The sequence below is a fragment of the Etheostoma cragini genome, chromosome 1, assembly GCF_013103735.1.
Source record: "Etheostoma cragini isolate CJK2018 chromosome 1, CSU_Ecrag_1.0, whole genome shotgun sequence".
Lineage (NCBI taxonomy): Eukaryota > Metazoa > Chordata > Actinopteri > Perciformes > Percidae > Etheostoma > Etheostoma cragini.
The window spans coordinates 5829725-5845478 of NC_048407.1; the positions used below are offsets into that span (position 1 = coordinate 5829725).

The 15754-nt window shown below is 39.3% G+C and overlaps 1 protein-coding gene across 1 annotated transcript in view; it reads left to right on the forward strand.

The window, feature by feature from the left end:
• LOC117942251 (transmembrane channel-like protein 3) overlaps nt 1-15754 on the forward strand; it is a 45083-nt gene that overhangs the window by 10393 nt on the left and 18936 nt on the right. The window contains exons 3-11 of the mRNA XM_034867645.1: nt 1222-1297; nt 3996-4077; nt 5261-5367; nt 10248-10346; nt 12403-12545; nt 14025-14172; nt 14389-14432; nt 14977-15124; nt 15340-15449. Coding sequence (XP_034723536.1) covers nt 1222-1297; nt 3996-4077; nt 5261-5367; nt 10248-10346; nt 12403-12545; nt 14025-14172; nt 14389-14432; nt 14977-15124; nt 15340-15449 — 957 coding nt within the window. The remainder of the gene's footprint in view (nt 1-1221; nt 1298-3995; nt 4078-5260; nt 5368-10247; nt 10347-12402; nt 12546-14024; nt 14173-14388; nt 14433-14976; nt 15125-15339; nt 15450-15754) is intronic.

Below are 15754 nucleotides of genomic sequence, written 5' to 3' on the forward strand. Positions count from 1 at the left end.
CAACTACAACAAGTACCATCTATCTACAAGATGGGGGGAACAATGTAACATTTACATCAGTCACACCTGTACCATTTAACCCTTGTATTGTCTTCCCGTCAAACATTTTTTGTCAACACTATTATCGTTTTTTCTGACATTTGTGTCACTTTTTCAATGTTGTGGTTGCTTTTTTAAAATGTTTTTCCAAAGATATTTTATATTTCTAATGTTGACATTTTCAGCTTATTTCGATGGCCCATTTATTGTGATGAAAAAACTGAAAATGGGTCAAATTTGACCTGAGGACAGCATGAGGGGTATATACATAAACAGAGTGCATTTAAGTTCCGTCCCTACTGACCAGGAAAACAACTTTCTGCTCTCCATTAACTTTTATTGCCTACTCGCCAAATCTGTCTGCTAGCAAACGAGAAAATGCCTAAAAAAGTTGCGCTGGGATGTGAGTGATGGGAGTTATGTGGTGGGACTCAACATTTTTTTATAAGCTGTCAAAACAGAAAACTGAACTGTAATGAAGACAAAAGTGACACAGACACATATATAGACATTAGACAATGGGATCCTGACAGTTAGTAAGCTAATGTTACGCCCAACATAATGTTTAGCATTTTGTTCCAAAGTTAAATATCAGAATGTCAGTTTTAGGCTTGTCACAGTCTCCACAGCGCTGTGGAAGAAGGAAAGGAAAGTGTTGCTCTTCAATATAGTCTTAGTAAGGAACTTGTTTTGTGTAAGATTTTTACCGAGCAAAAGAAATCGCCAAATACAACATTAAATTAAGTTTACTGTTCCCACATTACAGTAACGAAAGCTATTTAGATTAGCTGGATACATGGTTAAACCTCATTAGCTCTTACCAGTGTATCAGTGTGTGTACTTTGTCCACAGTAATTCCACCAATTGGTCCCAAAACGTCCCAGTTAGAGAGGAAATGCTGTAAATATATTCTTTGTAAAGCTTTATAATAATTCCCTAATAGAACTAAGCGGGCCTGCCTTGTTAGATGATCAGATTGTCCTTAAAACTTGCTAAAAACTGAACTACCCCCTAAATGAACTGTCTAACTGAGCTTAGTTCTGCTAATGGAGCTAAAACTCTGTGTCCAATGTGTGGACGGAGATCATTTTTGTCCCAAAACGCTGCTTACAAATGAAAACATAGTCGTGTAGATGTAGCCTAAGTGTACTGACTGAGCCTCCCTCTGTCTTTGTATCGCAGGCAGGCCAGAGAGATTGTTCTGAGGTATGAGGGGCGACTCACCAGAACCAGAGGTTACCAGACCGCAGGAGCTGATGTATGTACACACCAAGCATTCACTGTCATTTACACTTCAACATAACACTGTTAAACACTGATCCCAGCTTAGAATGCAACTTTATAAAAATGAAGTGGTTATCTATTAGAATTTTCACTTATGTAAAATGTTGCCCATGTTAATCTTTAAAGGTGCTTCATGTATGTAGAAACTAAAGAACCAAAGTGATTTTAACCATTGATGACAAATACTAGGAAATCAGAGGATGTCTTTCAAAATAGCTCTTTAAGTCCTTCTGCTTTTGAACATTTCTTGTTTTTTTGTAGATCCATTAAGGAAGGTGGATGTGACATATTAGGGGCAAGACACAACATATAATATGAAGCAATCTTTTTTTCAAGCAACCACAGAGACAGATCACAGAATAAGACGGTCCTCCCCAGAAAAACGCTTCCATAGCTCTCATAAGCAATGCCATCAAATGTTGATGTTTATAGTGGCGGTGCCCTCTAGTAATTTTGACCAAGAGCAACAAGTTCCTCATAAGGAGGCCGGTTGGGATTTTGGAAGGTTTAAACTTACACCTCATTTTTACTCAGGAGACACCCAATTATACGGCAAGTTTTTTTACTTAATGGAACAAACAAACGTGCGTAACAGGAAGTCAAGTAACGTCTGATATAACGCAAACTACTTTTCTAAACTACTTTTTTTTTTTTACTTTACAAAATATCATGAAGTATGCTTTGATGCCTACACATAACCAAACAAAAAAGTGGCAAAAACGTCCACAAAAAGGCGCCAAAAAACATAAGAAAAATTTACAAGAACGTTAAAAAAAGCGCCAACAAAGATGACAAAAACTTCAGAAAATCAAAAAAAAAATAGTTCTGCCAAAATGAATTGGGAAACTAAATATATATGTGGGCCTGATCAAAGACTGCAAGGAGCCAGAGCATTAAGGACATATTTATCTACAACATTGCTAAAGTGGATCAGAAGAGAACCGATTTTGGTCCACAATACGCACAAAATACAAATGGTTGTAACGATGGTGCTGCAAATATGTCCTATTAACAACAAAGATGGCTGTGCTGTGGCTGCCCTGACATCCTCTTTCCTCCAGTTTGTCTCTGCGGCTTCAGTGAAATATGCGCTGGACACAACTCCACTTATTCTGTCTGACTGAATGCTGAGAGGAGCTTCTTTGTGTTATTTCACTGCACTGCAGTATCTTGACCATCCAAGCCAAAATGATAAAACATGTTGGATTTCTTTTGTGCAGGCTGCTGAGCTCGGATAAAAAAAAAAAAAGCTGTTCTCCTCCTGTGAGCAGAACATGCTTTATCTATCTATCTATCTATGTATCTATCTATCTATTACTCCAATCTATCATCACCACACACTTGTATACAGAGAGGAATAAAGACAGGCAAAGAGAAAGAGCTGTGCAGCTGTAGCACAGCAGCATGAGTGAATTTATGGCCTGTTGTTATAGCTCAGTTTAATTAAAATGTTCGGGCTGCTCAGGCCCCATTAGAATAAATTGACTTTTAGTGAGCAGTCTGATGACGAGTTATTAATTCTGCCTTTTGGCTCTCAGTTAATTGAAATTCAGAATTATTGGTCCAGCTGACATGATCTTGATTAATAATCAGCATCTTCTCAGTTCTGATTTTTTATTTTTTTTTGTCACATCATAAGGTGTAAAGAGCTTTACAGAGTCACATGGTTTCAGTTCTTATGTGATCTACATAGACATGTGCTACAACATGACATTCTGCGTAATGCAAACTACATGGAAAACATTTTCAGCAATGTAATATAACATAAAGGTAAACTTTCTGTTTTAATTGTCTAGGTTTTTGATCATCTACTTTGTCCATAATGTAGAAACTGCATTTAATGAAAAGCACTCTGTAGATGCAATGCAAACTAATAATTATTATAAACAGTTTTCTGCCATACAAACTAGAGTCCGACCAATAAACGAGTTTTAAGATACTGATACGAAAATTTGGTTATTTAAAAATCTGATATGCCGATATATTGCCCGACGTACTGTCTATTTTAAAAGAAAATCCAGAAACGTTTTACAAAACAAACTCATTTCCCTAACATCAGTTATTTGTAGTTATTTATGAGTTCTTACTAAAACACTATAATTTGTTTTATTGTCAAAACAGAACAGAGGAACATCACAACAAGTTCTGATAAATAAAATGTACAAAAATACAAACTGAAGATATGACACTTAAAGTCCTTTGAACAAAAACATATTGACAAAAAAGAATCTGTTGCCAACAGGGACGTTGTAGAGCGCAGACTATGGTGGAAAGACTATGCAACGCCAACGCTCGTTGACAGTCCGTTTTAATTTTTTAATATTCATTTATTAGAATTAGAATAATTTATTTGCCATTACAAAATGATTAAAGGCCGTTATAAATGCAGATACTGATAGATCTGAAAATGCCTAATATGGGCCGATATAATATATTGTTTGGGCTCTAATCCAAACTATTCAGATATGAACAGCAGTCTTTTACATTTGTGCACCTTGCAGTATGAATAGAACCATAAACTGTAATGACAATAATTCCAGCAACACTGGAGTGATATGAAAGAGAGGATGTTTATCTGGAACCATTGCTTGATGGTCAAATGTATTCCCTGTCACTCCCATTGTGTGAGCTGTGTGTCAGTGACTTTCTCATTCTGGTTTCTCCTCCTACAGCTCCTGAAGAAACTTTCACGCTTGCTTTACAACATTGTGGTTCTATTCATTCCCTGGGAAGTGAGGATCAAGAAAATTGAAAGTGAGTTGCCTGTCACTGGATAATGTCCAAAATGAAATTATTTCTTTTGTTTAATATTTGAAGTGTGACGAGATCTCGTCCCACGAGATTTTGCGAGATCAAAACGTTATATTTGTCTTCAAGGTTAAAAGTTGTCTCGCGATATCAGTAAGCCTACAAAATTGCAGAATTACGTTGGTACTACAGAGGAAAAATTCATTGGTGACAAATGTCCGATTCTGAGAGTGCGTAAGCATCAGTGCTTAGCTACGACACACACACACACACACACACACACACACACACACACACACACATACACACACACACAGAGCGAAAGTTAAAGTCACTTTGCCTTTGCAGTTTCTTAAAGTTGCAGAGAGTCAATGCTGGTAAAGCGACAAAACTTTAGCGTACACAATTTGCTACAATAAAATACAATAGGGAGATTGCGGTGCAGATAATGTTCAAGTCCGAGACAGGTAGGTGTTCTCTATTGCCCTGCTGACTGACTGACTGGTTGAGGTTGTAAAGGCAAGCCAAGGGAACTTTATTTCTATAGCACATTTTAGCAACAAGGCGATTTAAAGTTCTTTACATAAAACATTAAAGAGCAGTTAAAAATGTTCCAGAAAATAAAACAATAAAAGTTTCAGTGCAGAGTAAGAATTTAATATTTTTTTGATTAATAGGTTGTAAGGATTGGTATGGGTTATTATTGGGTCGGAAGAATTTAGTTATACAGGAGAGAAGCCATTTGAGTTCGAGGCAAAATCTTGCACAGTGCGCATTTTTTATTTTGTGACTTTTGATTAAATTAAAGACAATTGTTCCAGTCATATTTCTTCATTTTAGTTTTCTTTCAAATTAAAATCTTGTCTCCCGTTCTCGTGGACTCAATCTCGTGTCTCCTCTTGAACTGAGTGTCTCGTCACACCCCCATTTAATATCTGTAAAGTACTTTCATATCCAGGGATGTAGTGGCAGTTAATTCAATTTAACTTGACTTACCTTGATCCAATCAGATAGTTATCCATCAGTAACGTTATACTATATGGTCATATGAGGACTGACTTTTTAAGGGATTTTTTGAAAATATAATTGATAGTTTGTATTATTGGTTGTGTACCACTACATCACTTCTTCTGAATCTAATGCAACATGTGAGTCGGTCTCAGTCAGATGTTTCCTCTTTCTTGTTGAGGTCACTTTGGGTCGGGCGTGGCCTCCTACTTTATCTTCCTGCGCTGGTTGTTCGGGATCAACATTGTCCTCACCATCATGACTGGAGCCTTCATCGTCCTACCAGAGGTCAGCAAGTCTCTGGCACTGTAGACTACCGGGGTTTATGCACAGACTGTATAAGTGAAGCCAAAACACCTGGAGCGCCCCCTAGGGATTGGCTGCAATATAGGTCACCTACCCCAACCCTCCATGTTAGTGCCAAAACAAGTACACAGCAAATACATTTCTCCCAAAGATAGTTTCTGTCATTTCAGGTAGTTCTGATCAAAGTGATGATTGTTCAAGTGTTCACATCATGCGACAAATCATGATTGACAGCTGTCATTGGTTTGATGGGTGTATAGGCGGGACTTTGATATCACGGCTCCACCGCCCAATCACTACTCCACAGACTCTAGCTCCAAAATTACAAGATGGTGGCGCCACATATCTGAGGGATTTTGGCTTCACTTTTGTACAGCGGGAGGAGGTGGAAACTCGTTGTCCATCTTGATAAACGTCTATGATACTATACAACTAATCATACCACTACATATTAGTGCGGGCGGCTGTGGCTCAGTGGTAGAGCGGTTGCCTGCCAATCGGAAGGTTGGTGGTTCAATCCCCGCCCCTGCAGTCATTGTCAAAGTGTCCTTGGGCAAGGCACTGAACCCCGAGTTGCCCCCGGTGCTGCGCATCGGAGTGTGAATGTGTGTGAATGTTTATCTGATGAGCAGGTGGCACCTTGTACGGCAGCCCCGGCCACAGTGTATGAATGTGTGTGAATGGTGAATGTTCCCTGTAGATGTAGAAGCGCTTTGAACAGTTGTTAAGACTGGAAAAGCGCTATATAAATACAGCACATTTACATATTATATGTGAGTCATACTGTATGCTTAACAGTGATTTATGATTTGGTGCGAACACTTACTTTTTGAAAAAGCCAGGCCCTCCCAAGAATTGTTAGTTTTTCTTTGGCTCCTCTCCTTGACTACTTACTTGGTACAACTCTATTCACAATTAATAACAAAAATGTGAATAAGACAGAAAGCACAATTAATATAAAATGGTATAACCTCATTTAAACTTTAATATGGAAATGGAAATGTTTTACTTTAGGCACCAATTCATTCATAGACATGGAATTAGCAATGGCCATAACATTATTATTATTCCAGCTATACTCAATAATTTTGAATAAAGATTTGCTAATAAATGCCTATTACAGCCGCTGAATGAATAAACCGGGCCAAGGCACCAGCTCTGCCAATAGATATGTACTGTGGAAGAAAAGGTACTCTCAGATCCAATTCAGTGGCAGGTTCAGATGAGTTTTATTCACTGCACAGTGGAGAGAGAAGTTCACAAGAAACTCACAAGCTGTAGGATTCTCTCTGACCAGAATGGATTTTCTGGCCAAGGTTTTATACAAAGTTACAGAAAGCAACAAAGAATGAATTCACTCCCTAAACTGAGTAGATTTACATAGTACTCAATATTGTCTGCTCAACCTATTGACAAACTATTGGAAGCAGTCCTTTGTGAGGTGTGAACACACTGGAGCTGAAATTATATTGGATAATGCTCTCTGACTTTACCTAGTTAATGAGTTGTAGCATCGCATGGCCAGGTGTGTTTATGATTCACTAAGACAGCCTTAGCAAAGAGTGCAGTGTTAACTATGTAAACACATGTTAAATACATGTCTGTTAGTGTGATATGTGGAAGAGAAAGAAATAAGGTAGATATCTGGGGTGATAGAAAAGATTAAAAGGGCCTCTGCTGCTCTCCCCAAAAAAGTATTTAAACACTCCACATCATGTAGCTAACAACAAATTGCTTAGTATAATCACTAACTTTTTGGATCCCTGTCAGTGCTAGTCTGGATCATTGAAAATACATTTCCAGGATAAAGCCTTTGAACCTCACCTTTCCGCTCTGTGTGTGTTGCTATTCTCAAAATCCCTTTGCTAAAGGAAAACACTGAAAATGTTTTGAAGAATATTTGGATCATGCAACAAATTTATTTTGGGGTAATATACAAAACACTTGCACTATATTTATGTAGAATTGATTCTTTGTTGACTTTTCCATCTCTGTAAATGTTTTTATTCAGTTCAGATTAGAGATTCCTCAATGGTAGAGTTGGTAGACTATGATTCTCCAGCATCTGCAGCTCAACCAGTTAAAGTACAAATTGTAGCTATGAACAAAAGACAGAGGGAAACGAAATTCTGCTGGATTTATGTTTATCACTGACATGCAGACACGAGCAATTTCAGCAGACATTACTCATCCTATCATTCCCAATGCCTAATCTTATTCCCCGGTTTATTTCACCTTGTTGGGGTTTACCTATCACTGTCTCCTCTCACACATACCTGCTTTATCTAACCTCTGCTTAGTGAGTAATGTCATTCAACATCAAACCTAGATGTTCTGTTAGATTCAATGTCTGTGCTTGTTTTATGCTTTAAATTGTGTCACCAAGGATGGACGGGCGGGTCGCCCTAAGTTATTACTCACTTTTTATATCCCAAATTTGCCAAATTTTTTGTGTTACAATAGTGGTTGGCAACCTTTTCCAACATGAAGGGCCATTTTAAAATGTTCTGTTTAATCAGTGCGTCATATTCGCTTGAGCGTGACATCATCATCAGGGACTACGGGCTAAAATTAGCAATTTGCTACAACCTGGCGCAAGACATCTATTAAAGGTCCCATAACATGGTGCTCTTTGGATCATTTTATATAGACCTTAGTGGTCCCCTAACACCATATCTGCAGTCATCTAAAGTGCATTCTTGGTGCAGAATTACAGCCATCTGAGATTTCATGTTCTCAAAGACATAGCAGGATGGCTCTGTTTACACCTATCGCCATTTCTATCCACTGGGGGACCACAGACAGGCTGGGGGAAATCATATTAATGTCAATAAATTAAATTTTCACGCCAAGGGACCTTTAATGTTTTTTTGCACTGTCCCTGTTCAAATAAATAAATTACAATTACAATGTACCCAGCCCGCTCAGGCAGTGTTATTTTCCAAGTGCCACAATCTGTGAAGAAGACAATGGTACTGGCGGAGTAGGGCGGGTCTTTGTGGATTGCTGAGGTGGAAAACGTTAGTCTATATCCATGACATTCCACTTCCCGGACTGTTCAGGAAATTCTGCCAGATGTCTTTCTTTTCAGCCGGATGCCCGTCACCTTCCTCTTTCTTTATGTTGGCGTTCTAAACTCTGGTGGATTTCTGAGGACTATGGTTAACTGCTCCTCAGATCTCTGTAGGGTAAATCTAGGTAGCTTGCTAGACTATCTGTCCGATCTGAGTTTTCTGTTGCACGACTAAAACAACTTATGTTTCATATTGTTTGGCTATTTTGCAGCGGCACAATGTCTCCGTCCGGCGTTTGGCGCCAACCTAAGTTGATTGTGATTGGTTCAAATGAAAAAGGCCAATAAACCAGAGCATGTTTTTCTCCTATGTCGAAATGCTGTGTGGAACAACCAGACCTTCCTACACAGCGCTGTGGAGGAAGACTGGCAATGCAAGACTAGGAAAAAGTCAAACTAGCGTGCTCCTGCCAATGGTTGTGAAAGAGGTCATTTGGCATGCTGATGAGAGGAAACTTGCACACTTATTGCTATGTGTGTCATTAGTTAAGCTAACACATGCTAATGGTGGCACACGTGCCTAAGGTTGCTGAGCCCTGAACTATAGATATACTTGTATGCTCCTTTATTTTGTTGTGGGACCCAAGGCATGCAAGTCAGAGGCAATATTTCTAAGTCACTTTGTTCTTTTCAGGATTATGATGTGTCTTTATGACCAAACTACCAAGCATTGTTTTATTTATTTCTTACATGTAACATGTTCTGAAAGCCTGGTCACACCAGCATTCATAGCATTTACACTAAATACAATTAATCTGCATGGAATTACTGTCATTAGTGGATTTGTTCATGGCAACTAAGTGACGTTTACCTTGCATAGCAGGATTATCTCAATATCACGGGGATAATCACACAAATCCATCTTGTCGGGCTTCAGGTACCACGTTTGTGTCTGAACAACCACTGGTTTGGACCAATCAACATCTTGTGAGGAGCTACTGGCCTCCAGTGATGTGGTTTAAGTGTGTGTGTGGGTTGGGCAACTGTTGGTTCAAAACAAAATGGCAGCTCGTAAAGAGTTTAGCATCAATGCTGCAATAATGCAACAGTGACCGCCCTCTTTTTGAACGGCTCTGGTTCCAGAAGTGATTTTTCCCATTCATCATCTCCAATGACGTTTAAGAAAATGCTTATATAAAGAGTTTTAAGCCTGGATCTAAGCCAACCTGCTACAAGATAAATCATAGTCTCCACTGCGGAGGAAGGTCGGCTAGTCCACGCAGAATTCTGGTTTGGAGTAAAACATGCTCTGGTTTATTGGCATTTCTTTTAACCAATCACAATCATGGGGGTCCTAAGCACCGGGCACAATGGTGGTGCCGCTGCAGGAAGGAGCTTCAGGAAGGAACTTGTTTTGGTGGAACATGTGTACGTTCAAAAGTTGTTTTAGTCTTGAAACTGAAAACTCAGATTGGACAGATAGTCTAGCTAGCTGTCTGGATTTACCCTGCAGAAATCTGAGGAGCAGTTTATTGTAGTCCTCAGAAATCCAGAATGCCAACACAAACAGAGCCAAAGGAGACGGACATCCAGACGAAAATGAAGGACATTTCCGGCAACACCTGGACAATACCAGAAGTGAAACGTTGTCGATATTGACAAGATGAAACGTCACCATTAAACATTTGAATTGGTGCATTAAACCATTTTTAACGGCAACAAAAGACAAAGATACAAGACTTTGTGTTCTTTCTCTGTGTTTCTTTCTTGTATATACAGTGTGTAAAACGTCTTGGGATGTAATATTATCATGATGCATTCACCTGGTGTGGGTTTGTTTGTACTATAGCTGCTAGCTGGAGCTCCGTTTGGAACGACGAGGAGTAAAACTATTCCCAAGGAGCATCTGGCTTCAGCCCAGGACCTGGACACCATCTGGTCTCTTGGGGTGAGCCTCTCTTTCCTTTTACTGTTCTATCAATAGCACATTACTAAACAGATACAATGCATCATTATTCAACCATTACTTTACTGCCTCACTGACCTCTACTATCTCCACTTCAAAGCCAGCCCCACCTTCCACCAGTTCCATCCGTTTAGAGTTGGAAAAGTATGCTGGGCTTGTAGCGGCCTATTATCATTATTACATATCTACATATACATTTCAAAGTTAATAATGAATAACGGATTTATTTCACTTATTTTAGAACGTGTTGTTGGCTGTAGGTTTGTTTTGCCCAGGTTGTTTTATTCCCTTTTGTTTGCCTGTTTTTAAATGCACTCTTCAACCAATTTCATGTTAAAGTCCCTGTGATTGGATCCCTCAGGTCGCCAAATGAAAAAGGGGCGGGGCAACATGCTGTCCTCTACTACAAACCTCAAAAAAGCTTACTCTGGATTCCAGTGGAGTTTAGTCCTGTAATACTGTTTGTCGAGGGGCCAATTAATAGATATTAGGGATGTCAATTGCTTAAAATATTAATCGTAATTATATGATGATTGTCCATGGTTAAATCATGATCAATTGCAAATTATTTGCACATTTTTTCATCTGTTCTGTACTTTAAAAGGGATAATTTTCAAGTTTTTAATCCTCTTATCAGCATGGGAGTGGACAAATATCTATGTTTGTTATCATTGCAATAGTCCAAATCAATGACAAATGCTTTCTAGAATTTTCTCCAGAATAACCTTAGAAGTCTGTTTGCTCAATTTGGTCAACTCAACCCCTTCAAGCAACAACAAATGGACACGTATGCGTCCATGATTTATTATCCAGGGTGACCTGCCTGTGGCGAGGGGGAGGAGGGTCTCTCTTCACCAGTCATGTGCTTGACCAGGAAATTGGTATTTTAAACTGGACATACTACGGTGGTAACTCAGTTCTCACCAATAGTACATGCAGATAACTTTAGTCTTGTGGAGAGAACTATCTGGAAGGGCTTTGAAAATGAGCCTGCCATACAAAAAAAACTTTTCTTTTTCCATTTCTGCTCAAAGAGCTTCTTTCTCTCCTCTTCATAGTTCTTTCTTGGTCACTCTGTCACTCAGTGAATTGATAATCTGGTTAATGGAGGAATGTGCAATATGGTATGCAAAAATACCACAGCGTAAACAATGCAAAGACAGAATGCAAGGCAGAGTGAAGTTGAGATATGACAAGGCACAATAAGTGGTGAAACAGAGGCAGCACATCCAGGCTCCCAAGGGTCACACCCAGGTGCATTTTAAGGATAATACATGGTAATTTGAACAGTTATTCCTGATCTATCGTACATCTGATTTTTTTCAAGACAACATATCCCTTATCCAGTGGGAGACTGAGAGCGGAGCAGCATCTTTCCACTTCAGAAGTATCAGACGGTGGGCGCCCGTATTGCTCAGTTGGTAGAAAGGGTGCCCATTTATAGAGGTTTACTCCACGATGCAGCAGGCCCAGGTTGGACTCCAACCTGAGGCCCTTTGCTGCATGTTATTCCCACTCTCTCTCCCCTTTCATTTCTTCAGCTGTCCTTTCAACAAAAGCCTAAAAATGCCCAAAATTGAATCTTAAAATAAACAGATAAAATAAGTATCAGGCAAGAAGGGTATAAAGGCAACTACTATATGTAGCTTTGTTTCTGCTAGCCGTCCACAACGTTACTGCTGCATCACTTCTTGATTTCCCAAACTACGGAGCAGCCAGAGGCCCAAATCACAGAACACACATGTTAATCTAATGTAAAAAGAAACTATGGCATTCCTTTTAACAGCCCTATTAGATATACTTTATATTTAGTTGTAATTAAATTTTACATACGTACATATTATTACATGATCTAATCAAAAGCCTCTTTCAGACATACACCTTGTTACTTAAAAGTGCTGTTATGTCACTTTAAATCTAGTTGATTTCCTTGTCATGTCATCTTGTGCTGGATCTCCTTGTGTGTTGTGAACGTGTTTGTTTGTGTGTGTGTGTGTGTGTGCGTGTGTTGTGAACGTGTTGTGTTTGATCTCCACAGGGATACCTGCAGTACTCTGTCTTATTCTATGGCTACTATGGCAGGCTGAGGAAGATCGGCAGCGCAGGGTACCGGTTGCCCCTCGCCTACTTTCTGGTTGGGATGGCTGTGTTTGCCTACAGTTTCATCATTCTGTTAAGAAAGTAATTATTTAGCTCTTTCCAACTCATACTGATGTGATGATGACTTGATAATGATTTGATCCTGTAGTGTGTCACAAAACATGTGTTGCTCATTGAAAAAGCCTGCTCACAGCATTAAAAACTGCAAACTTAAAGAGTGAAATCAATGGATTTAAAAGGGTGGCCATAGGGCTGGTCAATATATCAATATTATATTGATTTCTGGTTATGAGGCTAGATATCGTAATATGGCACAAGTGTGTATGTGTGTGTATCTTTTTCTAGTTTTAAAGGTTAGATTACCGTAAAGTGCTAACATTTCCTGAATTTACCAGACTGTTCTAGCTGTTCTTTTATTTGCCTTTACACACTAAGGCATAATATCCACATTGTTGATGATCATTCTCACAAATTGTGTTAATATTTTGCGAAAGCACCATATGTCAGCCCTACAATATGGTTGCGACATCAACATTGAGGTATTTGGTCAACGTTATCCTGTATTTAATATTCTCCATATCGCCCAGCCCCATGTTAATGGAGTCACCAGATCTGCTCCCAGGGGTGAAGTGAGTCAACACAAATCTTGCAGATTATTGCTGTTGACCAACAACATGCCATTTTGACAGTGCTGACTTTTGAGGTGACAGAGTGTTGGAGGGTCAGAAACAGAAGAGGTTGTTTTGGCTTATCAGTAGAGTTGCACCATGCGCTTTTATATAACTCTGTTCTGCCAGTGTATAAACTGGTCCATATCTGGTACAGATCTGTGTCTTAAACAAACTGTTTAAATATATATATATAACATTATATAACATAACATATATATATATAACATTTAAACAGTTTGTTTAAGACACAGATCTGATGAAATAAAGCCATATATATATATATATATATATATATATATATATATATATATATATATATATATATATATATATATATATATATATATATATATGGCTTTATTTCAGTTAGCCTAACAGCTGGTTTGATTTGCATTGAGAGAGGATCTTATGGAAAGTTCCCCATGCCTATATCTCTACATATGGTGAAGGGTATGTGATAATGGGGGGGATCTTAATGCCAAAGACAAAGGGAACTTTATCAGAATGCATAGTGTCCTGATCCATGAAATAACTGTCCGTTAAAAGTAAAAATCTGCCTGCCTCTATGGGAATTTCATAAAGGGGTGTGTATACTTATGCCCCCTGTATTTTAAGGAAGAACATTTATTTACATTTCATGCATTGATAAACTTATGCAAGCCACTGTGTGTGTGTGTGTGTGTGTATATGTGGATATATATATTTGCCCCCAGCTCCGGCTTGTGAAATGATTCTTTGCTGGTGTGACCTGACTCAGCAGTTAAAAGCCAATCTAGTGACAAAATCATTCATACTGTTGGACTGACCAGCTGACTACCATCACTCTCTTAAAAATATTGCTTTGATAATATGATTTTATAATATGCTGTGAATAATGATGCTCCTGCAGAATGGCAAAGAACTCTCGTCTGAGCCTGGCCAGTGCCTCGGATGAGAACTTCACGTTCTGCTGGAGAGTTTTCTGTGCCTGGGATTACCTGATAGGAAACCCAGAGGCTGCAGAAAGCAAAGGAGCCGCCATCGTCAACAACATCAGGGTCAGAGACATACAAACTGCACACTCACTGGACTATCCATATCCAGTTACATTAACTTTTCATGCACAGAACTGTATAAACCAAACATGTTCACGGTCTGTCTTTACTCTCAAACTACTAACAGCTCTGCCAGTAAATGCTAATAACAACAGTACTAATGAACGTTAATGACAGCATTGGTCGTCACAACATAATACCAAATGTATTTCTTCACAGGAAGCCATTGTTGAGGAGCAGGAAAAGAAGAAGGATACTAGTCTGTAGGTGTCAGTTATTATTCTTGTTTTCTCTGCATGTTCTTCTTCCTCTGGGATTTCCCCCTTTTAATTGTGTTCAAACCTAGCTGGTTTGTTTGGTTCCTTTTGTGTTCTCCATTTCAGCGTAGGTCACAATCGTTAGGCATGTGGCTAACTGTTGTCTGACACTTCACGATTTAGTGTTCGTGGGAAATGTAGTATTAGTACCACAAGCAGTGCGGTCAGGTAAAGATTACGTTTCCAAGGCAAAGACACACAGAATTACACATTCTCTACACAAATCTCTTTGCAGAAAACAGACCAATGTGGAAACAATGACTTGTTGCATCATTTCTGCAGCCGGACAATGCAAACGGGCACTTTGGTTCAAGCTAGTAACTTTCAAAAGTTACTACTAATTTTGATCCGCATTTGGCGTGTGTCAATTTAAAGCTGTGTATGGAATGTGTATAAAGATGTTGAGGAATTACTGTGAAATTCCGGATAGTTGAAGGTGTGTGTGCTCTTTCACTGATCAATGTATTTCTGTGTCTTTGTGTTTGTTTAGGGCAGTTCTGATCAGTCTGCGTATCTTAGCCAACATCCTGGTGCTGCTGTCGCTGGCCGGCAGCATCTACATCATCTACTTTGTGGTAGACCGCTCTCAGAAACTGGAGCAGGAGAAGCCCGAGCTGACGCTGTGGGAGAAGAACGAGGTAGCAGAGCAGACATCCTCATCATCATCATCATCATTAGTTTGATTAGATTATTCAACATACAATACAGTTCCAGGGAATCAATGAAAGTGGAGAGGCAGAGGACAGTGTCCATCTAAATTCTGTATAATCAATTTTTTTAGTTCAAATTAGTCTTAGGGGAAAAAAGGGAACCCAAGCTCTGTGTCAGTGGCTTATAATGTCCTCCTGTGCAGGTGAGTGTGGTGGTTTCTCTCATCACCATGATTGCTCCGTCTGCCTTTGAGCTGGTGTCTCAGCTGGAGATGTACCACCCACGGACCTCGCTGCGCTTCCAGCTGGCCAGGTACTCCATCACTAAACAGCTTCTCCCTAATGCATCACTAGTCTATATCCACGATGTTCCACTTCTGCCGGATGTCCCTCTTTTTAGCCAGGTGTCCGTCACCTTCCGCTTCCTTTGTGTTGGCGTTCTAACCTCTGGAGGTCTATGGTTAACTGCTGGTAAATCCAGACAGCTAGTTAAACTACCTGTAATCAGATTTTTTCTGTTGCACAACTAAAACAACCTTTGAACATGCACATTTCACAAAAACAAGTTCCTTCCCGAGGCTATTTTGCAGCGGCACCGTGGCTCTGTCTGGTGCTTAG